The sequence below is a fragment of the Gobio gobio genome (genome assembly GCF_949357685.1).
Source record: "Gobio gobio genome assembly, chromosome: 10".
Taxonomy (NCBI): Eukaryota; Metazoa; Chordata; class Actinopteri; order Cypriniformes; family Gobionidae; genus Gobio; species Gobio gobio.
The window spans coordinates 2851370-2877395 of record NC_137116.1 but is presented as its reverse complement, the minus strand read 5'-3'; the positions used below and the strand labels follow the sequence as shown (position 1 = coordinate 2877395).

Below are 26026 nucleotides of genomic sequence, written 5' to 3'. Positions count from 1 at the left end.
ACATTTTATTTTGAAAAGCGCTATACTAATAAATTTGACTTGACTGACCTCCATTATCCGTCTCTCTAGGGCTAGGATATATTTTTTCCTCTTTTGGAAAGCAATGGAAGCTCAAGTGCATTAATAGGCTAATTAATACTGTCTCCTAGGGTGCTTTCACACAATTGCCTGGTCCAAACCATAGACTGTAAAAAGGTCTCCACTTCCTTCCACTAGAAAAATGAAGCAAAAATATCCCAGTAACGGTCATTGCCGATTATGTCATCCGGAGCCCGAGAAACACAGCTGTCAATCATGACATTACACCCACGTTTTTATGGCAAATAACTAACTAAAACCAAACATACTGGAAAAATGAACACTTGAACATACGTCTGCGTTAAAAGAACTACCTTAAATGACATAAATGATCTTTGGAGAAAAATGATTTGAAGTGTAATTGGATTTTTAGTTTGGCTCTCATCCCATTTGATTACATGGAGAGGGTAGGATTTATGAGCTATACTGCAGCCAGCCACCAGGGGGCGAACAAAATGCTTTGGCTTCACTTTTCAGGGCTTGTGCGGCACACTTGTTCCGAACCCGAGTTTGATTGATCCCCCTCCCCTAGTCCCCGCTGGCCTGCTTCATATTATATTATTTGTGTCCGAAACCGCAGTACGCTTGTGTCATCAAAGCAGCAGCTGTTTACCCCTGTTGCTCAATAAGGATGATGCAGGAGAATGCATACCGTAGCTCATCTCACTTTTATATTTTGTTTTTTTGAACCTTTGGTTTTGTTTTTAAAACATCAGCACATAACGGCACTTGCATCTATCTGCCACGAATGTACTTCAAATGTTCTAAAAAAAAAAAACATGAGCAGGAATGAGATTCTACGTTCTCTGCTTGCAGTGCGTCAGTCACGCTTGTCAGGAAAGTGAGTGAGGCACAAACAAACACACAGGCTTCATCTCAAATCACATACTTCCCTACTATATAGTAAGCGAAAAACAGCATGTGACAAGAGTAGTCTGAATTCACAGTACTCATAAAAGAGCAGGCAAAAAGTTTCCTGGATGACCTACTATTTCCGGAGAGATTTGAAGTGTACACGCGATGGACACTTTGCTGCACCCATGGTACGGCAGCAAAGTTCCTTGATTACTACACAGGAATGAGAGTATAGTTCCTAGTCATATCGGCCTATAAAATCACAACTTTTCATTTTCTGTCGGTCTTAGTACACGATGTAACTACAGAAGAGTCAAGTTTTAAATAGGAAAAATATCAAAACTCTTTGGTCATTTTTGAGTGAGATGCTAACGGTCTAATCAGATTCAATATCTATGCTAAGCTATGCTAAAAGTGCTACCGCCAGACCCGGAGATTTTCAAAAATAGTGGAGTGTTCCTTTAAAGCCTGGATCCCATGAATTAAAGACAAAGCTTTTTTCTCTTTAAATATGTTTTATGAACTTTTCAATAGTTCTGATGAATTTTCATTGAAGTAAATTGATATTTCAATGAAAGCCACATAAAAGATAGATATTACATAAAATACACTAGGTGTTAACATTAAAAATGTTACTGTTTTTAAAGGGATAGTTCAACCCATTGTCATCATTTATTCAACCTAATGTCATTCCAATCCTGAATGACTTCCTTTCTGTTGAACAGTCTGTTTTTTTGTCCATACAATAGAAGTCAAGTGTAGCCAAAATGGCTTGGTTGCCAATATTCTTCAAAATATCTTCTTTTGTGCTTCACAGAAGAGAGAAAGTCATACAGGTTTGGAACGGCATTAGGGTGAGAAAATGATGACAGCATTTAATAGCAGTAAATTTACTTTACTGTATCCTAGCTCAAAATCAGTGCTTTACTGTCAAGTGCATTCCTATTTGACAGATGTCCCTGTCCTATTTTATGTATTCATTTATTTTTAATTTAAGGCTACAACCCTAGCAAAAACATTCACGGGGGAAGTTTTGTCAGATTTTTTGCCCGAGTCCAGCCCTGCTTGCTATAGTTTACTTCTGTGTTCCAAATGTGAAAAGAGTCCAAATAAAAAAAATAAATTAAAAAATAAACTACTGAATCATTCATGTAAATGCATTAACAAAAATAGCTTGACATTTATGCTTTTAAAACCCTCTGGCCTGCTTGCCTGCTAAGCTTCCAGTGTAAGTGCACTACTGTGCATGCATTTCCTGTTTGTTTTTACACTGAAGTATGTCATAATTACTGGCTATGGTAATGGACAGTATACACAGTACATATGTTGTTCATAGACTCTTCTATTAAAGGGTTAGTTCACCCAAAAATTATAATATGTCATTAATTACTTACCCTCATGTCGTTCGACACCCGTAAGACCTCCGTTCATCTTCAGAACACAAATGAAGATATTTTAGTTGAAATCTGATGGCTCTGAAAGGCCTCCATTGGCACAATGCACGGTACACTCTCAAGACCCTTAAAAGGTCCTAAAGACGTTGTTACAAAGTCCATCTCACTACAGTGGTTCTACAATAACTTTATGGAGTGACGAGAATAGTTTTGTGCGCAAAAAAACCCTAAATAACGACTTATATAGTGATGACGATTTCAAAACACGGCATCATGAAGCTTTGAAGCGTTATGAATCAGTGAGTCGATTCAGCGGTTTGGATCGCCAAATTTCAGCAGTTTGGCGGTTTGACACGCGATCCGAATCATGATTCGACTCACTGATTCATAACACTTCGAAGCTTTATGATGCCGTGTTTTGAAATCGTCATCACTATATAAGTCGTTATTTAGGGTTTTTTTGCGCACAAAAACTATTCTCGTCACTCCATAATGTTATTGTAGAACCACTGTAGTGAGATGGACTTTGTAACGACGTCTTTAGTACCTTTTAAGGGTCTTGAGAGTGTACCGTGCATTGTGCCAATGGAGGCCTTTCAGAGCCATCAGATTTCAACTAAAATATCTTCATTTGTGTTCTGAAGATGAACGGAGGACTTACGGGTGTCGAACGACATAAGGGTAAATAATTAATGACAGAATTTTCATTTTTGGGTGAACTAACCCTTTAACTCTTTCCCCCGCCATTGACAGAAATTTCTGTCATTTTTTAGATAACGCTTCCCCTGCTACTAACGGAAATTTCCATGTTTTCACTGTTATATGGTATCTTCTGAAAGAGTACAGAATCTCCTGATCAAAAGACAATTGAAGAAGAAGCAGAAACAAGTGATAGCATATGTCAAGCAGATGCATATGTAAAATAATGCGAACACCACTATTAAACAGCATATAAATCAAAACTGCCTAATTTTACTGAATGAAATGTTGACCCAGGACGAGCTATAGGACAGTAAAGCTTTGGGGAGTTGATGGACTCGATCTACTCCATATGTGTTTTGATCATAGACTGTAAAAATATGGACCTAGTGTCCGTGACGTCACCCATAGGATTCTGAAGAGCAGTTTTGAAGCGTAAAGTAGGGATGAGCTGGCCGTTGCCATCTTGGCAGCACGCCACTGCATGTCACTCCCGGATAACAGAAAACGGGCAAAAAGGCGGGACGTGGCTGGAGCTGAGGTGACGCGATGACTAACAGACAGCAGATGAATGGCAATCCACCTGTCACTCAAAGTGGCCACACCCTTAAATATGCCGAACTTTAAGGCTTTATATAATGTGAATGAATGAGTTATAAAAATAAAAAAATCACCCCCTCACAGTTGTCATGAAGGGCAAAATTAGCTGTATAGACCAAAACCACAATTTATTCCAGGCTGTAAACATGTTTTTTTCTTCTGTAAAGTTCAAGCTCAATGAGATTCTGCTCCCTTCTGGAGCCTTTCTCTAGTGGCCAGTCAATGAATTGCAGTTTAAGTCACTTCTGTATTGGCTTCAAGAGAAACTGAAGGAGGTTGCCGCTTGGTTTTGATCATCATTCTGAATCCGATCAGGATGTAGTCTTTGACAAAAACGTGATTTTCTCAGATTTTTGCTCAAAATGTTGCTTTTTTTAAATTAAACTTACCCACATTCAAATGTTAATTTAAAAAAAAGAATGCAGAATAAAGAATGAAGCTGGCAACTTCTTTAAAAAACGCTGGTGGGGAAAGAGATAAAGTGTTGAGAATGTAATGGTAGTAAAGTGCATGTTATTTAAGTTAAGTTTCCTGCACATGGTTTATAAGGCTGCTTAACCCTGCTTGATATGAGTCATCTGCTTCTTCCCGTCTCAGGGCAGTGCTGTCAATGCCATTGGCCATTCTCGCTTACATCTTCCTGTGGTTCATACCCCACAATGCAGTGAGTTCAGCGTTCACAGTGCCCTGGTACCTGACCATCAGCTGTCTTTTTGAGACCTTCATGAGTGTATGACTTCCTTCCTTATTCTATCAATCACTAACATATGCCCTGTCTTTTCCCCATGTGATGATTACTGGCTCAGCAAAATGTAATGTATTTACATAAAAATACCAAAACTGTCATATGTCAAATGTCAAACAAAAATGTCTTTTTATGTAATAGGCAAATTAGCACCACCCTTCTTGTGTCGATTTTTGAGGTCAAATGGCTGTTACATCACACAGCTACCCCCGCATGTCTTTCATGTGCTGTGCGCTTTCCTGACTTCTTCAAAGTGAACGTTATGCTTCCTGCAGTGCTACAGTGTTCCATATACATCCCTCAGCATGTTTCTGGGAGGAGATCAACAAGACAGAGACTCTGCCACAGCTTACAGTGAGAACATTTCAAACACTCATACTGTCCATCAGCGTTCAAAAATCAAACTCTGTCATCATTACTCACCCTCATGTTGTTTCAAACTTGATGTTGGTTTACCGTGCAACACAAAAGAAGATATTCTGAAGAAATATTATGTAAAAGAGGGCATTCCAATTTTTTTGTTCCAAGGAAGAATCAAAGAAACTCATACATGGATTTCTCGGCGACGTCATCACTGCTTGCGCACGCACCCGAGAGGCAGAAAGAAGAAACCTCTCGTGTTGTAGGTTAGTAGCGGCGTGTCTGTAAGTCAAAATGCCAAGGAGTTGCTGCGTGGTTAATTGTACCAACAGAGCCAGTGCTGGGTGCCTGATGTTTAACATACCTAGGGGGAAGCATGCGTTTGCCAAAAAATTATTACCTAACATGATCATTCATACATGTATCACAGCAACACTGCAAAATTAAAGACAGACAAACAGATCCAACTAAAATCACGTTTTATTGAGTCAGCAGTTATATACAAACAATAAGGAAAGCTTCAATGTTGTTGCAGTAGCGGGCCAGCGATCTGTCTTTCTGCCTCCAGGATGCGCACGCACCCTGTAATGTTTGTAAACAGGAAACCCGTGTATACAGGTTGAAACAACATGAGGGTGCATTTTCCCTTTTTACTTTTATCAAATGTCTGTTTGTGCTGTGCATTTTTACACTTTTTAAAATATTATGCTATTAGCTTAGCAAAATGCTAATGTTAACTTTGCTGCAGTTGTTTTCGTAAAAATGTAAAATATTTTTCCTTAATTCAAATAAAGCTGAAATAAAATAAAATATACATTTTTGGATGAAAGACTTAAACTTTAAATTAGATGTTTGCCAACTAAATAAATAAAAGTTGAAGAGCTAAAATGACTAAAATATAAAAGGTTTTAAAAAAACTAAAATTAAAAAAATTGTCAAACGCACAACAAAATTACAAAAACGAAGTAAAATTTTAATGGAAAATATCAAATCAAAAGCTAAATATACAGGGAGTGCAGAATTATTAGGAACGTTGATTTTCTGATCATATTTTTTTTCCAGGCACATTTGACCAATTCCAAACCACAGTAATCCTAATAACTACTATTGATTTAGTATTTAATAATGTATAAGTGATATATAATTGTTCATGAAGGCTGGAAATGAAAATCACCTTATATTCAGGTGTGCAGAATTATTAGGCATGTTTTCTTTTACAGATAAATTGAGCCAAAAAAGAGATTTAACTCAGACTGAAAAGTCAAAAAGTATTAAATGCCCATGAGAAGGATGCAATACTAATGCAATACTAGACATTGCAGTTAAGGCGTGACCATTGGACAGTGAAATGCTCGTTGGGTCAGCAGGGTCAGACAAAAACAGGTGGTGAAGAAAAGACACCTGTTAACTGCAAAAGAATTAAGAATTAAGGTGAAGAATTAAGGGTGAAACCATCAGGAACCCTTTAGTCTCCAGTGCCACCATTTTCCAAAGCTGCAACCTACCTGGAGTCTCCAGAAGTGCAAGGTGTCAGGATCTCAGAGACTTCAGTTAGGTAAAGAATCCTAAAAAATGACCCCCACTAAATAAGAATCACAAGCTGAAGTGTTGTAAAATACATGAAGAAGGTTTTTTTATAGGCTTTATGGACAGATAGGTTGAGAATGACTCTTGAAGGACCAGCACCACATCCTCTAGTACCACTGTTTGAAGAATTCATCTGCCAGAATCTGGCAGTACGTTTTGGGAGTTCATTTTTAGTCCATCTCTGCAAAACGGACTTCAGGATGGACTAAAATGAACTCCCAAAACGTACTGCCAGATTCTGGAAGATGAATTCTTCAAACAGTGGTACTAGAGGATGAGGAGCTGGTCCTTCAAGAGTCATTCTCAACCTATAAAACCTATAAAGCCTATAAAAAAACCTTCTTCATGTATTTTACAACACTTCAGCTTATGATTCTTATTTAGTGGGGGTCATTTTTTAGGATTCTTTACCTAACTGAAGTCTCTGAGATCCTGACACCTTGCACTTCTGGAGACTCCAGGTAGGTTGCAGCTTTGGAAAATGGTGGCGCTGGAGACTAAAGGGTTCCTCATGGTTTCACCCTTAATTCTTCACCTTAATTCTTAATTCTTTTGCAGTTAACAGGTGTCTTTTCTTCACCACCTGTTTTTGTCTGACCCTGCTGACCCAACGAGCATTTCACTGTCCAATGGTCATGCCTTAACTGCAATGTCTAGTATTGCATTAGTATTGCATCCTTCTCATGGGCATTTAATACTTTTTGACTTTTCAGTCTGAGTTAAATCTCTTTTTTGGCTCAATTTATCTGTAAAAGAAAACATGCCTAATAATTCTGCACACCTGAATATAAGGTGATTTTCATTTCCAGCCTTCATGAACAATTATATATCACTTATACATTATTAAATACTAAATCAATAGTAGTTATTAGGATTACTGTGGTTTGGAATTGGTCAAATGTGCCTGGAAAAAAAATATGATCAGAAAATCAATGTGCCTAATAATTCTGCACTCCCTGTATAGCTGCAAGCCGCAATTATCGGGCCCAAGCACAACAGAAGCAAACAAGGAAGCGAGCAGCAGACCAACTGCAAAAATGAGTAAAGAAATTTGGAGGCAATTTTAAGCGAAAAGGTTAAAAACTCATAAATACATTGAGTTGTATAGAGCCAGTGGTGCAGTCCCACCACTTTTTTCGTGTGTCCTCAGAGTGCCCCATACATAAGCGTGTCAAATTTGGTGAAAATATCTCATTTCGTTTAGGAGTTTGAGAAATTTGTATTTATGAGCATATAAAAAATGCCCCACATCCAACTTTGATTGCATTTTTTTTGCAACTTACTATAAAAATTTGACTTTTTGCCAAATGCTTTGGTCAACCTGCTTTGATTCCGATTTTCCTACGGTGGTTTTTGTTTCGAAGATATTGGTGAAAGATGTTTTAAAGCTCAATCACCACATTGCACAATCCATAAGGCGAAACAATGTGTGGTATCGTTGGACTCAGCAAGGATTCAGGAGTCTAAGGAGATGAAAATACTCCCATGAAAATAAATTGGCCACACCCAAAGTTATAAGCATTTGAATATTTGATTTAACCACTAGGTGGTAAATGGCCGATATGGTCAAATTGGATATCATTCAACTCAGCATGCTGCCCTGAATCTAGCCTCGCGTAGCCAGTCTGGACTTTCATTGGTCAAGGACCGCCCAAGAAACGTTTGACTAACATGTAACGCAACCAATCACAGTTTGTTTTGTTCTGCGTCCTGTTTAGGGGCATGAAAATGTAAAGTCGATGTCCCTGCAATAACAGACCGGCGTGCATCTATAAATGATAAATTCAAGAACTTTGTGAAAGTTTGCTTTAACAATGGAGCCGAGAACCTCACATACTTTTGAAAATCCAGTGTTTAGTTGATCCTGGTAAGCGCTCATTGTCAAAGTTGTAAACACAACAGCGTTCTTCTTCCACGAGGGAGTTTGGCGTCACTTGTTTCTAGGCAGACCATTAAAGAACGCAACACACACATTTGCGGACATCCTGTAGAATTCAACCAATCAGATGATGACTTTGAAACTCCAGATATTGTTTCCATATAAGTGTGCCATATGCATCAGACGTTTAGCCAACGGTCCATGGGCGTGAGGTCTGAGGCTGAGATTACCCTGAATCTAACCAGACCAGTTTTATAATTTTGGCCAAACCGCTCGGAAGTTATAAGCAAAATTAATTTAAAGAAAACAAAAAGCAATTTTTTCTATTTACACACCAGTAGGTGGCACTGTGCCGGAATGCAGGATGTAGCCTCAGGTCATGCTTGTGATGACATGTACCAAGTTTGGTCAGAATACGCTAAAGCGGTGTGGAGATATTGGCTCACGTCCAATTTGGAATCAACTTTATACGAGAATGGTTGGGTTTGTCAAAAAGCTTTTGATAACTTTTTTCCAGCATAGTCTGAAGATGATCTGTAATCGAATCGTATTGAGCCAAAGAATCAGAAGAAAAAATAATTTTGTATAAAAAATTATTAGCGTAAAACATGAGTGAAACTTTGGACAAGTGGTGGCGCTAGAGAGTTTGATCTAGAGACACCAAATTGGCTGTAATTAATTTTGGGATTGTCCTCTATCAGTGTGCCAAATTTCATAACTTTCCTAAAAGCGGTTCTAGGGGCTGCCATAGACTTCCAGAGTGGAAGAAACGGAAGAATAATAATAATAATAGGAAAGCCAATGGAAACAATGGGTGCCCCTAATTCAAAATATTAATAAATACTATATAATTGTATATAAATACTATGAAAGTAACACTGCAAAGTTTTTTAAAAGGAAAAAGTATGCATAAAGGATGCATTATATTGATCAAAAGAGACAGTAAAGACAATGTCTCCACAAAAATATTAAAATTTTAAAGTTTTTAAATTAAAAAGGTTTTCAACTGATAATAATAAGAAATGTTTCTGGAGCAGCAAATCAGCATATTAGAATGATTTCTGAAGTATCATGTTACACTAAAGACTGGCGTAATAATGCTGAAAATTCAGCTTTGATCACAGGAATAAATTACATTTTTAATATATTCAAATGGAAAAGAGTTGTTGTTTTATTATTATATATTTTTTTTAAATCACAATATTACTATTGTATTTTAAATAAAATATATGCAGCCTTGGTGAGCATAAGAGACTTTCAAATGCAATAACAGCAACACTGTAGAGAACTGATGCCATGCTACAATTATAAACAGCACTCAATCATTTGCACCAGATTTGTGTAGGGTACAAAGTTGCGACCTACATAGATTATTCCAAATCAGCCACTTACAATTCCATTTTGGTTAGAATGCTGCCTTATAAGTCAGCTGCCCATTTAGCCAGAAGCAGTAGGCAGCTCACTAAGTTTTGGAACAGGGCCATTATAACCTATTATTACACTGCCAAGACTGAAAAAAACCCCAGACCTAATTCTAAGCAGGATGGTAGCGTTTCACTGAGCAATAGTTTGTATTGTCGGTTGTTGTATGGTTGTGTGCACATCTGTCTCACTCTATTTCTGTCTCTCTATCAGGGATGAGTGTGGAGGCGTTAGCTATGCTGATGGCGGCCGTGATTCAGGGTCAGGTGCTGTGGGTGTATAACAAAGACAGAGATCAAGCCTGTCTGAACGTGGACCAAGCACCGGATCTCCCACACAGCACAGCGCTGCATGAAACCGTAACACAATAACACCTACACACAAATACCACACCGCACGGTGTAAAATACTGTGTAGGGCAAATGTTCAGACGTTACTCAGGTGTTTTACCATTTATAATTAGTGGCGTTTGCAAAGGAAAGCTTAGCTTGAAATACTGCTCATACTAAGGGATTTGAATAAAGCCATAAATTATTTAACTTTGGGTGTCATTTTTGGGTCTGTTTAGTGTGCAATTACACAATTACTTTCAATCTTTTTAACAGAGTTTCTATAGGTAATTTGCAAATTGCAGCCTCTGAGACAGTGAGTCTATGGGACCATGTGAAAATAGACATTCTGACTAACAAGTAATCCAACTTTCAACTTTTTGTAATCTAGCTAAAACATTGTTTGGAAACACGGTTGAAAAGTTCCTTATATATGTGTACAGTTTAGTGTCACGCTTTCAATGGGGAGGTCTTATTAATGCCGCTGTAATTTGCACCCTGAGTCTGTTTGCATATACACTTACATTTATGTCTGTGTTTCCCAACAGAGAAGTGCCTTCATGATATCAGCACTAGTCATGAGTGCTATCTTCTTTGTTTGTTGTATGGTGCTGTTCCTGGGGGTCAAAGAACAAAAAGGTGTGCCGTACATTATGTGTACAAATTACTTAATTTTTTTAAAAGAGTAAAGCCGTGGTCACACTAGACCTTTTTAAAACATTATTCAACATATAAATAATGATTTTAATCATTTATAATATTTAATTTAATGATTATGAATAAAAAATAACGTTATTCAACATATATCACATAAAGAATGTAAAAATATGCAATCTACTCCAAACTTTCACATTCTTTTAAAAGGCACATTATGTAAAATTTTCAATATGCTGTGTAACCCCACAATTTTAATTTATCAAATAAAGTGACCTGTATGAGTAGTAATTCAGCACTTGCGGCTATTTCATTAGAATGAAATAAAATAATGTGATTTAAGTGACATAACTGAAACAAAGTTCAAGTTTAGGGAAGGAGGAGGCGGACATTAAATGTAACTTTAATCGTAAAATAAACAAACACTAAAACGAAAGGAGCGGCAACGGTCGACTGCAGCACATAAACATAATAAAACAGTAAAATGTCCCCGTCTCTCGGCCCCGCCCAGCTTCATACCACAGTAAAGTTAATAAAACGTTAATACATTAGCTCATCCATGAACAAGATTTCTGCCTGAGTCCCGTCGGATTGCTTTTCATTGGCTGGCTGTGGAGGTGAAGACAACAACTCCCATGATTCTACGCTCATTCACAGCGCCATCAAGCTACGCCTTTGTTATTGTTTTAAATAAGCGATAGCGGCAAACCTTACATATTGTGCCTTTAATGCAAGTCAATTGAATGAAGTGTAGTGTGACCCGGCTCTTAAAGGGTTAGTTCACCCCCCAAAAGAACCCATAAGACATTCTTTCATTTTCGAAACATAAATATATTTTTGATGAAATCGGAAGCTCTCTGTCCCCTCCATAGACAGCAATTTAATTACCACTTTCAAGGCCCAGAAAGGTAGTAAAGACATCGTTAAAATAGTACATGTGACTCCAGTGGAGTCGAGAATACTTTTTGTGCGCAAAACCCCCCAAAAATAACGACTTTATTCAACAATCTCTTCTCGTCTATGTCAGTCTCCTATGCTGTTGACGTAAATACTAGGGCTGTGCAAAAAAAAATATTTTTTTCGATTAATCGTTTTTTAAAATGTGGTCAATTCAAAATTGATTCTCAAAGGCCACGAATCCGGTGCGTTGTCGACGTTTGTAATGCTGAGGTGAAATGCTGTAGTATTACTACAAATCTGCTGGACCATTTGATGAGACATCACCCAGGCGTTGCAACACCCCCACAGCCGAGCGCACAACCTCTAAAAATAGATTATATGAGTTACATGCGAATGCTTGCCTTGCATTATGTTCATTGTATAAAACTTGAGCGTTCACTTAAACATGTACGTTGGCCATAATAGGCATATTCAAATCAATTGAGTCAATAGACAGCGCAGGACCAATAATTCAAACCTAATAGCTTGTATTATAAACAGATTTCCTCAAATAAAAGTTAGTCCAGATAAGTCAGCACGTTAAGGTATTGTTGTTCGTTACCATGGCACCACTACTTGTGTCCACGTATGAACCCGCTTTTCGTGTATGAAAAATAACTGCGCACATGACGAATCGCACAAAATCACAAGAAAAGCTTGTTGTGTACTGCAAATTGCTGAAAATCATCCAATTTTCCTTTTTATGTTTTAGAATAATTATATCAAAATATCCATACGAACAAAATTGTATAAAATACTTCTCGGATACATTTTTTTGAATAAATTTGCATCAAAATTGTATTGTATTTAACATAATTGTATGCATTTGAAATATAGAGATGGGTTCTGTTTTAATGTACCCAAGTGTACCTAAAATAAAAATAGTTTAATATACAGGTTTGTGGCTGTTCATTTCTTTTTAATTACCCACTTGTAAACTTATTTTCACTGTTCTTTTTTTATAAATATAGTATTTGTATTAAATCTATATTTATTGAATTGAATCGAGAATCGAGAATCGAAATCAAATCGATTTGAGAGCTTGCGAATCGAAATTGAATCGGAACATCTGAATTGATACCCAGCCCTAGTAAATACAGTGCATCGCTTTCGAAGCGCTACGTCAGAACGGTGGCTTACCATTGGCCTACGCTGTTCACATGAGCACCACGACGCATGAATGCGAGCTAGCCAATGGTGAGCCGTAGAACTCGGAAGTGCTACACTGTATGTACTACATCAACGAGAAGAGATTGTTGAATGAAGTCGTTATTTTTGGGGGGTTTTGCCCCCAAAAAGTATTCTCGTCACGTATACCACTGGAGTCACATGGGCTATTTTAACGATGTTTTTACTACCGTTTTGGGCCTTGAAAGTGATAATTAAATTGCTGTCTATGGAGCGGAGAGAGAATTCGGCGATTTCATCAAAAATATCTTCATTTGTGTTCCGAAGATGAACGAAAGTCTAACGGGTTTGGAACGACATGAAGGTAAGGAATTAATGACAGAACTATCCCTTTAATTTCAAAGAATGTTTTTTTTTTCCTCTTTTTTTTTCTTCTGTTTGCCAGATTCCCTGATCATATTATTGAGCATGAGGGTTTGTTGAGCAACATTTAATAATGATAACTTTGCGGTAGACTACATTTTAAACATGTTTGAGATCCAAACAATAAGTGTTTGAACTGTAGTGAATTCATTGTTTAAAGCTACACTGTGTGATATTTTCCCCCATCTAGCGGTTAAAAGGTATATGACCATCCAGTGAATTTTAGTTTCTGTTCTTCTCAATTCCGATTTCGTTTCAACTCCTACGGTGGCCGAATTAGTCCAAGATTAATATGGCTTCCAGTTCGACCTCGTCCACATTCAACACGGTGCCTGTGGGATATTCTGTGCGCAGTGGGATGGTTGGAACTCAACTGGCCTAATTATTCGGCTAGAAAGAACTGCAGCTAATCCAGAGTGAACTTTGATGATAGTAATGTTTATTCAGTCATCCAATTGCAAGGCATAAACAGGTTTGCGTGGATATGTACATAAATGTGGTTTCTGTGAGAGAACAAATAAGGATGGTAAATATACATACACAGTTCAGAACTGTATAAGTATACTTATAAGTTACATTTGTATAATGTAACCGTAAACCAGAGCTTATTGTACCATATATAGGTGCTAAATGCAGCTGCATTAAAAGGAGCGGAGCTGCCGCTGCTGCTGCTAACAAGCGGTGTCCGGTTACAAAAGTGTGTGCGGCGCTTTAACGTTAGCACTGCAGTGCGCTCTGTATAACAATTGTTAAAATGCCGATCAGACCTGATACATATTTCCGTCAACATACATTACAAGCAAATATTTTCTAAAAACGAATAAACATTGTTGATAACAAAATAACTGAATGATTATTCAAATAGGTGAGCATTACGCTTTTGTATGTTGACACAAAAATACTTCTGAGGTGACATCAACTGAATTACGCGATGACACACTCTGAAACACATCTAACGTTACAATGACAATAACTATTATTACTTACGGAGTTATTAACGCACAGAAATACCACACAAGGAAAAACAGACTTTTGAGGAATAAACAAGCCAGGAAAACTCCGTATAACTCTGTTACTGGAGCTGCTGAGATGAAAACTCTCTGCACATGCACCAGACAAGTCTGAACAAGTTGACGCGCACATGCGCGAGGCAGAGAATTTTGTACAGTGCCATCGAGTGAAACGCAAAAGGCGAAGCTTGAATTTACGGGTATGTCCCTCTTTGGCTAATGTACTTTCAAGATGGAGGGGCAACATGGCGACCACCGTTAGATCCCATTACCTTATGTATTTTCAATGGCATATTATAAACTTACGAGAATACTTTATTACTTGAAAGAAGTAAAGATACATTAATGAGCACATATATTTTTCAAAGAACTAAGTGTTTTTAGCTAAGAATAGACTAAAAAAGTTACACAGTGTAGCTTTAAGAATAAAATCCCACCAAACTAGCTCTTAACTCTATACCAGTTCGGTGTCAAATTTCCTAGCTTTTGTAAAGATGTATTGTTGTATCTCACTCTGGCTCCTGTAGGGCCTCACAGTGGTCACATGCACACTACATACCTGAAGGCTTTAAAGAAGCTCATTGGCCATGTGTCATACCAGCGTCTGGTCCTTGGCTTCCTCTTCTCCACTCTAGCTTTCCAGGTTGGATCTCTAATTAACCTATAAAGTACATGGAAAATCAGAACTAGAACAAAAAATCAAGAGTATTTGATTGAAATTGTATGTGGTAAATAATAAAAACCTTCTGTAGCCTATTGTATAAATCGTAGGCCCAGTTTCACAGACTGACTTTTACAAACATGCCTTAGAAAAAACATTACTTGTGTGCATCTTGAGACAATACAAGGGCACCGACATATTTAAAGATATGTCAGTGCAAGTTTCTTTCTGTTAAAACAGCTCAAACATGCATTTTAGTCTGGGACTAGTCTAAAGCCTTGTCTGTGAAACCAGGGGTTAATGTTTAATTTTTAGCTATAGGGACAATACATCAAATAATTTCCATTTTCATATGAGAGTACTCCATTAATTCTTCCTGAAATTTTCCAGATGTCTTTGGGGAACTTCACACTGTTTTGCACTCATGTTGCTGGTTTAGGAGCTCAATTCCAGTATCTCATGTTAGCTATACTGGTAAGTCTGAACACACAAATGCAGGATGAAAGGAATCGTATTAATGGAAGGATAGGTTTTAGCATGACCTTACATGGTTCATGAGATTCTTAACTCCATGGATGTATTAATGTACACACAGGTGGCCGCAAACATATCAGTGCCAATATGGCAGATGACACTGGTGAAGCTGGGCAAGAAAACTGCACTTTTTATAGGTCTACCTGTAAGTTCCCATCTGATGGTGTTGGTGAGGAGACCATACACAATGAATAAGTGGTTACTGATCTGGACAAGTATTTGGAACACAATGTGTATACTTAAGCTATCAATTTTATTCCCACTGTAAACCAGATTTTTATAGTGATCTATATGCCTGTGTTTCTCCGTAGCTCCTCATACCAGCTCTGGTGGTCTTAGTTGCCATGTCAGAGAACTTTCCGGTGTACATGGTCATGTGTGTTTTGGTGGGAGCTAGTTTAGCTGCACTGTTCTTGTTACCATGGTGAGTAACAGTAAGACCTAGATCTGTTCACTCCATGCTTTGAGTATCAGGCCAGCATTCTCCACCATGGAGAGTTTAGCATTTGCTGATCTATCAGCAAATCTTACCTAAATTTTATGCTGGACATTGCCATCACTTTTGCTAATATCAATATTTTAAAGGGAAAATGTGCACTTGTTTAAATATTTTGTCAAATGTCAGTTAAATTACTCTCAATCACTCATTGAACCCAATGGAGAGGTCATATAATTGGTGGTGTTTGCTAAGGCTTGCAGTTGTTACTATTGCTCAGAGTTAAAGGGATAGTTCACCCAAAAATTACCCCATGATTTACTCACCCTCAAGCCATCCTAGGTGTATATGACTTTCTTCTTTCAGACGAATACAATCGGAGTTATATTACAAGATGTCTTGCCAAATCAAGCTTTATAATGGCAGTGAATGGGAGCCCAAAATTTGAAGCCCCGAAAAAGTGCATCCATCTATTATAAAAGTACTCTACACGTCTTCCGCCTTCCATATTCAACTTAAAAAGAAACTGCAACGTCTCTCGCAGTTCAAAATGTCGCGTCAGTTACGCTTTTTCCATAAGTTGAATAGGAAGGCGGTCTGGCGGTAGCAAGATGTTTTACTTTATAATGTGTTAAATATGGATATTTTTTTTACACAAACACATTGCTTCGCTTCAGAAGGCCTTAATTAACTCCCGTTGCCGTATGGATTACTTTTATGATGGATGGATGCAATTTTTTGGGCTTCAAATTTTGGGCTGCCATTCACTGCCATTGTAAAGCTTGGATTAGTCAAGATATTTTTTATTATAACTTGTATTCGTCTGAAATAAGAATGTTATATACACCTAGGATGGCATGGCTTTCATTTTTGGGTGAACTATCCCTTTAAGGAGTATTAACTATAAACACTGAAAAAAAAAATCAGGTCTCCAATTGAACATTTTCTAGTGACTGATCACATCTAAATTTTTTCGTTGGCCAAATTGAATTTCTGTTAATTAAATTGCATAAATTCACATAAATTCAATTTGGCCAACTGAAAAAAAATTTATGTGATCGGTCACTAGAAAATTTTTAATTGGAGACCTGCATTTTTTTTACAGTGAAGAGATGGTTCAATAAAATGATGATTTTAGCCCGAATCTATTCATTTATAAAAAATATATTAAAATGCAATTCATACAAACAGTTTCTTGAATATATGTTTTTGATGAGATGTTTTAATGCAATATATTTTTTGGGGAAAGTCCGAATTGTCAAGGTGATACAACTGTCCTCCATAATGAAGCCTCAAAGAAGCCTCATTAAAATGATTATATTATTATTTAAAAGGAATGGTTAATGTCATGTGTTAAACCAACATGATTAAAATTTCGTAGAAATTTGTAAAGAGATTTTACCTTTTATTTATCTTGGACATATTACTAGTCCTGCACTGCTTGTGCCAAGGATAAATCAATGATAACTCATATCTTACTTGGGAGAGGTGTGCTATTTCTCTTAAAAAGCAAACAGATATACAATGATAAATGCCGAATGATAAAATGGGTGACAAAATGAATCTCATCGACAGAAGTAGAGATCAGAATATTATATAGATTGGAAGGTTTGAACTTGGGTCATTAAGCAAAAGCAACACCCTATAAACCACACCGATAACCACTAACACTACTAAAAACCACTAACAACCACATAGCCTACACTTTTGGTGGTTGTGAGCTTTGTACAAGGAAGCACCACTCACTAAAAATCTAGTTTAAATGCCTAAAATGCTTTGTTTTGCTCAGGTCAATGCTGCCAGACGTAGTGGATGAGTTTGCTGTTCAGAACCCTTCCTGCAAGGGCCTGGAGCCCCTGTTTTTTTCCTGCTCGAGGTTTTGCAACAAGCTTGGAGGAGGTCTGTCTGCTGGCATCTCCACTATGACACTGCAGTGAGTCAGCACTCGCTCTCTCCCAGCTAATGTCAAGCCTGATTTAATGTGGCAGTCTGTCAGTTTTTAAAAATATTGTGGACTCTGGCTCTGGCCCTACATTCAAGTACAATTGTTAACACTCTTATGTCCTGCAAGTTTTTAAATACTGTCAGGCAAGAATGTTTGAACAAAACAAAATTATGCTTATGTTAGAAGTAGTTCAGCCCTTTTTATGGAAGTCGGAAATGTTCATATTCAAATGTTTACACTGAGCAATGTGTTTTGTTGAAGCTTCACAGGATATAAAGCAGGTACATGTGGTCATGCGGATGGAGTCATCTTGGCACTGAAACTGCTTGTGGCCCCCATACCCATCACCTTTTTGCTGGTGGGTTTAGTGTTTTTCTATCTGTACCCAATCAATGAAGCACGCCAGAAGCAGATTCAACAAGATCTGGGACACACAAGGTAAGATGTACAAGTGTCACAATGTCTACCCAGAACGTTTCGCGTTTGGATAGTTCACCTATAAATGCTGTCATTATTTACTCACCCTCATATAGTTCCAAACCTGTTCCAAGACTTTCATTCATCTTCGGAACACAACTGAAGATCTTTTTGATGAAATCTGAGCGCTTTCTGTCCCACGTTTGCAGAAGCTCAAACGTGCTGTGTAACAAGAAGGAACCTCATTGGTTCTTGCTGAAGCTCAAACGTGCTGCGTAACACAAGAATGAACCTCATTGGTCCTTGAGGAAGCTCAAACGTGCTGCGTAACACGAGAATGAACCTCATTGGTTCTTGCTGAAGCTCAAACGTGCTGCATAACACGAGAATGAACCTCATTGGTCCTTGAGGAAGCTCAAACGTGCTGCTTAACACGAGAATGAACCTCATTGGTTCTTGAGGACGCTCAAACGTGCTGCGTAACAAGAGAATGACCCTCATTGGTTTTTGCTGAAGCTCAAACGTGCTGTGTAACATGAGAATGAACATCATTGGTTCTTGAGGAAGCTTAAATGTGCTGTGTAACACGAGAATGAACCTCATTGGTTTTTGCTGAAGCTCAAACGTGCTGTGTAACATGAGAATGAACATCATTGGTTCTTGCAGAAGCTCAGACGTGCTGCGTAACAAAATAATTAACCTCATTGGTTCTTGCTGAAGCTTAAACGTGCTGTGTAACACAAGAATGAACCTCATTGGTTCTCACACGTCAAGTGAACATGCTTGAACTTCTGTTAACCACCAAATGATGTGTGAGTTGATCAATGTTTAAATGTGAATAAAAGCCTAAATTCAATCTGTCCATGATATAAAGCGATTGTGTCCCTTCAGAAAATTGGGACTAAACCGCTCAATTCATTCTTTATGAACTTTTTGAAGCTTCAAAGTGGTAGTTGTGTTAAAAATAACTTAATTTGTGTTCTTAAGATGAACGTTTGTGACATGAGGTTGAGAAATTAATGACAGAATTTTCATTTTTGGGTGAACTTACCCTTTAAGCCATGAAAACACTATTTATGAATGTTCTCTGAATGTTCCAGTTTTTCTTGGTTATGAGAACATTAAGGAAACATTCAATTTTATCATTCTTCAAATATGTGAATGTTACTTTTGAATATTCTTTGAACATTCTGAAACCAGAAGTACCATTTTAAAGTGACCCTATTATGCTATTTTAAAGGTTCCTAATTTTGTTTGGGAGGTCTACTACAATAGGTTTACATGCATCAAAGGTCAAAAACACTTTCATTTTCCCTTCACAAGTTCACACTTACAAATGATTAGAAAGAGTCAAAGAATATGCATATTTGGCGTGCTGTCTGGGGGAGGGATTCAAGCTCGGAATGTGACCCGAACCCAGAGTTCTCCCCCGTATCCCTGGCTGGGATAGGAACTAGCCGAGATAGTCTAAGGGTGGCGGAGGGATGCAGAAAAGACTGTTGAGGAATAAAGGTGCGTCGGCTGTATATATAAGCCTCCCATCGTACTGACTGGGTAGATAATTCAGAAGTCTAAAAATGGTTTGTCGAAGATTCATTCACTCCAAACCACTCCTTTTTGCAAGCCTACTCTGCAGTGATTGGTCCGATGGTGTTGTGATTGGTCCATCGCTTACAACACGTGGCGGAAGCAGGAGACCTGGGCGGATCTGGAGCCTTGAGCGGAACCAGAGCCCCACCCACATGTGTGCCACCCACATGTTTCCCACCCACAGGTACATAGCCCCCCCCCCCCCCCCCCCCCCCAAAAAAATAATAATTTGGGGAATTCAGGGGTGGGGTGGAGAGCTTGTGGAATGGGGTGGCCTCGTGGAAGGCTGGAGCGGCCTCGTGGAAGCCTGGAGCGGAATCCAGGAGACATGGAGCGGACACAGGAGAGTCTGGAGAGGAATCCAGGAGACACGTAGCAGGCACAGGAGAGTCTGGAGCGGAATCCAGGAATCCCGGAGCGCGCACAGGAGAGTCTGGAGCAGAATCCAGGAGACATCAGGCGATCACAGGTGAGTCTAGAGCGGAATCCAGGAGACACGGAGCGGTCACAGGTGAGTCTGGAGTGTCATCCAGGAGACATGGAGTGGTAGGATCGCTCCCAAAGTCTATCAACCACCGCTCCAGTGGATCTGCCGTGGTTGCGGCCGTCCTGATCTGAGATGGGGCCTTTCGGCAGCCCTCCTCTTCCGCCTGGGCTTAGGGACAGGCAGGACCTTCCCGGCAGGCCCACTGGAGGGATATGCGGAGGAAACTGGCTGAGGGTGAACTGACCAGGCAGCGTGCTTTTCTGAGGGGACTGGACGAGGAAGACACATATTCTTAGGAACCTCTTTTACAATCTCGAACAATTTAGGAACAATATCAGATTGATTGTCTCGACTAGGGAAAAGGAACAGGCAGGTTCCAGGAAACAAATAGTGTCCTCGTCCAGGCCCATCAGAAAAAAACGCATTTAGCGGTGCATCTGGCCAGTTCACTAGGTAAGCAAGCTCAGAGAATTCCTCCACATACCTGATGTAAGGTGAGTGATCTGCACGAACACAAATACTCTTATCTCGCTGAAATCTTGACGGATTTACAAATGGTTTGGTTTCTAACAAACGTTATTAATGTGGCTAGCTATACTTCTGGATGCTTGAACAAATTATGAATAATTATTCATAAGTATGCAGTGTCATAACTACATCTCTGACGTTTATAACAAACCAAACAGTTTGAAAATCGGTAGACAATTTAGCAAGTTATGGCTATTTAAAAATTACATGCACCATTAAAACACCATGTTACGAGTGAGCGAGCTGACTGTGACAAGATGGCCGCCAGGTGCGGATGTCGACCTCCATTGCCCAGCAGCATGGACGAGACATCTAGCCTTAATTATGTATATCTATGTCTCTAGCAGCCAGTCGATGAATTGCAGTTTAAGTCACTTCTGTGTTGGCTTCAAGAGAGGCCGCGGGAGGTTGCCGCTTGGGCTGGCATTATACAAATGTGATAGCCTGGTTGCTGGCCGAACTTAGCCCCGCCCTTAACATTTGAGGTCAGGTTGGCCCTGTCCCAAAATACACACTTCATGTGCACTCTCGGTCTTATGGACTTACAATGGCCGCTGCATGCGCGTGTCCATTAAGTCCACGAGACCGTAGGGTGTCCCATTTGTCATTTTTGGTCTCAGAAGGGTGCTCGTGAACGCCCCCTTTGCGGTCGAAATGCGCCCTCGATGCGTAGCGGACTTCTTCCAGTCAAAGCGGCATTACGTCATGAAAATGCGGACTCAGAGGAAAACCGTGAGGGTTTAGGGACAGGGTGCCATTTGGGACAGGGCCGAAGTTCGATCTGGACTTGATCCGTTGTGGAGCAACTATGCTCGAACTAGAGCTGTTCGGACCAATCAAATTGTCAGGGCGGGCTTTATACGACGATGGACAGATGATCAACAGTAACGTAATCATGCACGTCACCAAAGATCGTCGTGTTGGTAAGTACTCTGTGTATCCTTAAATTATTTTTTTCAACACCGGCAAAGATCGTTTACACTCATCTTCTTCTTCTACTTCTTCCAGTGTGCGTGCAGTTGAGTTCTGTTGACAACTATGCGTCGCTCCGTTGCTCTGATTGGTTGTAGGTCTATCCAATTGATTGCAGAGGCATTTTCTCTCCTGGTTCGGCTGAAACACGCCTCATAATCACAGCCCAATAGAACAGTAACAGACTCATATTCTGACTAGAATCTGAGTATGACGACGTCAGGCTACAAATGTGATACATTGTTACGTAGGTATGTAACAGGAAGTGAGACTGGAATTGCTGATGGCTCGTTTCAGCTTCTCAGAATTGATTCTTTCTTTTAGGAGACAATAACTTTATTTGCCAGACACTTTGTTTTTTAAACCTCTGCAGACCTTTTACATTAACAAACAGTTATTAATAATTTTTGAAAAAACATAAATGGGGCACTTTCATACATTTTAGTTGAATGTCTAGCTAAAACATTTCAGAAAAAAATGCTCCAGGAACGGTGCATAAATAACGTGTTAAGAACATTATTAAAGACCAGGGGCCTCATTTATAAAACTTTGCGTAGTATTTGCGTCAGAATTGGCGTACGGATGAAACATAGGACGTGCGTACGCACAGAAATATTCGGATTTATAAAACCGTGCGCACGCACATCCTACGCAGTTTTCCCTTAATAAATCACAATCAATTCTAAATGTAGCGCAGCTTTTGCGGCTTCATGTCACGCCCATAGTTGCCCATACATAGTCCGTGAAACGCCCACAAGTTAATATTCATAGGTTGCGAAATCATGGCAAACACAGAGAGGAAATTAAAAAAAAACGTAACTTCACTCAATGTGAGGTAGAAGTTATCGTTGGCGAGGTTGAAAAGAGAAGAAAAGTGTTGTTTGGAGGGCACAGTGTGGGCATTACTAATGCCAAAAAGACACTTGAGTGGCAAAAGGTTGCAGACGCCGTAAATGCTGTAGCCTCACAACCTCGGACTATCGCCGAAATAAAAAAGAAATGGTCGGACATCAAAGTTGAGGCAAAAAAGCGTCTAGCGCTCCATCGCCAGAGTGTGCCCTCTTGCTGTCTGAAGATGCGTTCACTCCGAATCCTTCCATTCGCCACATCTTCTAGAGCACAAGATCAGCCATTGTGCGTCATTACGCATTGAGATGGGCATTTTATTTCCATCCATTTAATTGAATCTGACAAGCTACAGATGTCGGTTATAATCTACGTGGAAATGGGAAATAGTTCCGTGCAAATGTAATGTCTTGCAGCTTTCTGAATGGTTGAGACATACGTCATTTTATCAAAAATAAAACTAAAGGCATAGCCTATGCATGAATACCATGAACGTAGCTGATGAAGAAATTTTACTATGAAAACAACTTTCCCCAGTGGACAATTAATACATCTATCTATTTATCTATATATCTCCCTAATTATCTATCTATCTGTCTAATTGCATCTATCTGCTCCGCCAGACGGACACTTGACGAGAATATCAGTTTTGTACATTAGCTATTTCGTTGTTTACCATATTTATGAGGATGAATTGCAATGCATAACATGCCAATATTATTGCAGAACATATTTCACTTTTCTTTTTGCAAATATGTGTTAATTTGCATTTATGTTGTAATTTTCGTTTGATTTTGTTTGTTTTACACTGCAGATCGATCAAACGGGTGTTCGTGTAGGCTGTTCATTGTAAGACTTGCTTTGTGAAGTCAATGTTATTTATGAGAGGCATAGCCATTTCTTTTACACAACGGTCTACAGTTTCACACACTTTCACGTGTTTCTTCCATCTGCCGACGGTGTCGCCTTTTCTCATTTCACCCGTTTTTGTGCGTACGCCTGGGTCAGAGCTTGCGTGAAGGACCGCACATTTTCCCGTCAAGTTTGCTTTTTATAAATACCAATTATTGCGTAGAGAGCGGCGTACGCCTTCTTTTGTGCGTACGCAACGTTTATAAATGAGGCCCCAGGTCATTTTAAACGAACATTCTTTTAACGTTTCTAGAAGAACGTTTGAGAGAACTTTGCTAGAGCATTAGCTAAAGTTCTGAGAACGTTCCCTGCTAGCGGAGTAAATCTGATAGGATTCATGAATGTTTTCTCTGTGATAATAGTCTATTGTTTTCTTCTTCTTTTTTTCTAGGTCTAACAGTGCCACACTTCCCAATTTAGAAGAGGAAAGATTTCCTACAAGTCAACAAAGCTATGGATCCAGTCAGAGTTTCATCTTCAAATCAAAGACTAGAAAAAAATCTCACCTTAATGCAAACAAATCTGTCTCTCAAGCAAAAAATTCTACTGAATCATCTCCTCAAAAACACTGCAACAACACAAGTGTTGATTTACATGTCAAGATGTCGAGTTTAACGTCTGCAAATCAATTTCATAAATCTAGAGCTTACTCAACATCCTCACAACAACATAATTCAAGTGTGAAACATCATGAATCAAGGTTGAGTAAAACTCATAAACCACATGAACTTGCACTGAAGTTTCAAGACATTCCAGATGATGGGTCAAAAGTTACATGGGTGTAAATGTTTTACATTGGAGCGTTTGCATTCAATGCGTGAATGAAAAAAAAAATACTATAGTAAATTACTCTAGTAAATACTATAGTGTTTTGAACCAACTATAGTAAATATACTACAATAAATTGTAGCATACCTCAGTATTTACTATAGTTTAACAATTGACTATAGTTGAAACTACAGCATGCTGTAGTATAAGTTAACAAAGTGTATTAAATACTATAATAAAGTACAATATACTGTAATAGCTTTACTATAGTGGGGTTCAAAAACACTAGTATTTACTAGAGTCATTTTACAATAAAAAACAGTAGTATTTTTTCATGCAACTGTTACTTTAAAAGCAAACATGCCTGTATGATTCTTCCTAAATAAACATTTATGTGTTTGTTTCCCAAGCGGCAACCTCCCGCAGTTTCTCTTGAGTCCAATACGGAAGTAACTTAAACTGCAATTCCTTGACTGGCCACTAGAGACAGGCTTCAAAAGAGAGCAGAATCTCATTGAGCCCCATGTTAAAATTCCCAACTTTACAGCAGGAAAAAACATGTTTACAGCCTGGTACAAATTGTGGTTTTGGTCTATATAGCTAATTTTGCCCTTCATGACAACTGTCAGGGGGGTGACTTTTTTTATAACTCATTCGTTTACATTATATAAAGCCTTAAAGTTCTGCATAATTAAGGGCGTGGCCACTTTGAGTGACAGGTGGATAGCCATTTATCTGCTGTCTGTTAGTCATCGCGTCACCTCCGCTCCAGCCACGTCCTGCCTCTTTGCCCATTTTCTATTATCAGGGAGTGACGCGCTGCCAAGATGGCAATGGCCAGTGCGACCCTTCTTTACGCTGCAAAACTGCTCTTCAGAATCGTATGGGACTACGTCCATATTTTTTTACAGTCTACGCGTGCCATAGCCTGCCGCACAAGTCTTGAAAGTGAAAAGTGAGGACAAAACGTTTCGGTTGCCCCCAGGTGGCAGTATAGCTCATAAACCCGCCCCCTACATGTAATCAAATGAGACGTGAGACAAACTAAACAATCAAATTACACTTTAAATAAGTTCAAGTGTTCGTTTTTTTTGTGTGGTTTTAGTTAGTTATTTGATGCTATAGACCTTTTTTATTTGTTTTATTATTGATGCTCAAAACAATACACAAGTTATAACAAATAATAACAAAATACAAACAACAATAAAACTAAACACTAAACAATCACTAACAGATTTTTTTCAGGATTTTCGACTTTAATTTCTACATTTCCATAACTGTTTATTATACACCGACATAACGAATTGTTCTGCAGTAAACTGTACTAACCGATTCTGTGGGAGTGTGGGCGGGGTTTTGATACTGCGGCTCCACTTCTGTGCAGACCCGGGCTCCAAGATGTCAGCGACATATTTATTTTGACATTGGCGGCTTCACGTCTTTCTCACAATCTATTGAGGGAAACATGATGAATTCTATCCTCTGTGATCTATGGAATGAAGCGGAAAAAGCGATGAAAGTTACTTTGGTGTGGGCGATAGTGGTCTATAATGGGCATAGTTTTGGTATGCAATGGGCGGAGTCGGAAACACTATTAAATATTAAAATGTGATATCAGCACTCTTTTGTACACTATTGTGTAATGAAAAATTTCATATATAAATGAAAATACACATACAGATGTACATTTATTTGAATTTCACTTTAATTTTGCTGCCTTTTCCAAATTAATTCTGAACAGAGCACACAACTACCAAATTAATATTGTACTCCTGATGTAGACTAAATAATTTTCTACGGGTAGATAATATGATATAATGGTTTTGTA

General features: G+C 38.7%; 1 protein-coding gene across 1 annotated transcript in view; it reads left to right on the top strand.

The window, feature by feature from the left end:
- The window catches only part of mfsd2al2 (major facilitator superfamily domain containing 2a-like 2), a gene marked incomplete at its 5' end in the record, with an annotated part of 31741 nt that extends 7136 nt beyond the window's left edge, over positions 1–24605 (top strand). Inside the window, 11 exons of the mRNA XM_079827403.1 lie at positions 4224–4356; positions 4647–4725; positions 9833–9978; positions 10497–10587; positions 14630–14745; positions 15154–15237; positions 15359–15442; positions 15609–15721; positions 17523–17666; positions 17940–18116; positions 23822–24605. Of these exons, the coding sequence (XP_079683529.1) occupies positions 4224–4356; positions 4647–4725; positions 9833–9978; positions 10497–10587; positions 14630–14745; positions 15154–15237; positions 15359–15442; positions 15609–15721; positions 17523–17666; positions 17940–18116; positions 23822–24215 (1561 nt within the window). The 3' untranslated portion in view covers positions 24216–24605. The remainder of the gene's footprint in view (positions 1–4223; positions 4357–4646; positions 4726–9832; positions 9979–10496; positions 10588–14629; positions 14746–15153; positions 15238–15358; positions 15443–15608; positions 15722–17522; positions 17667–17939; positions 18117–23821) is intronic.
- Between the last annotated feature and the right edge of the window lie 1421 nt (positions 24606–26026).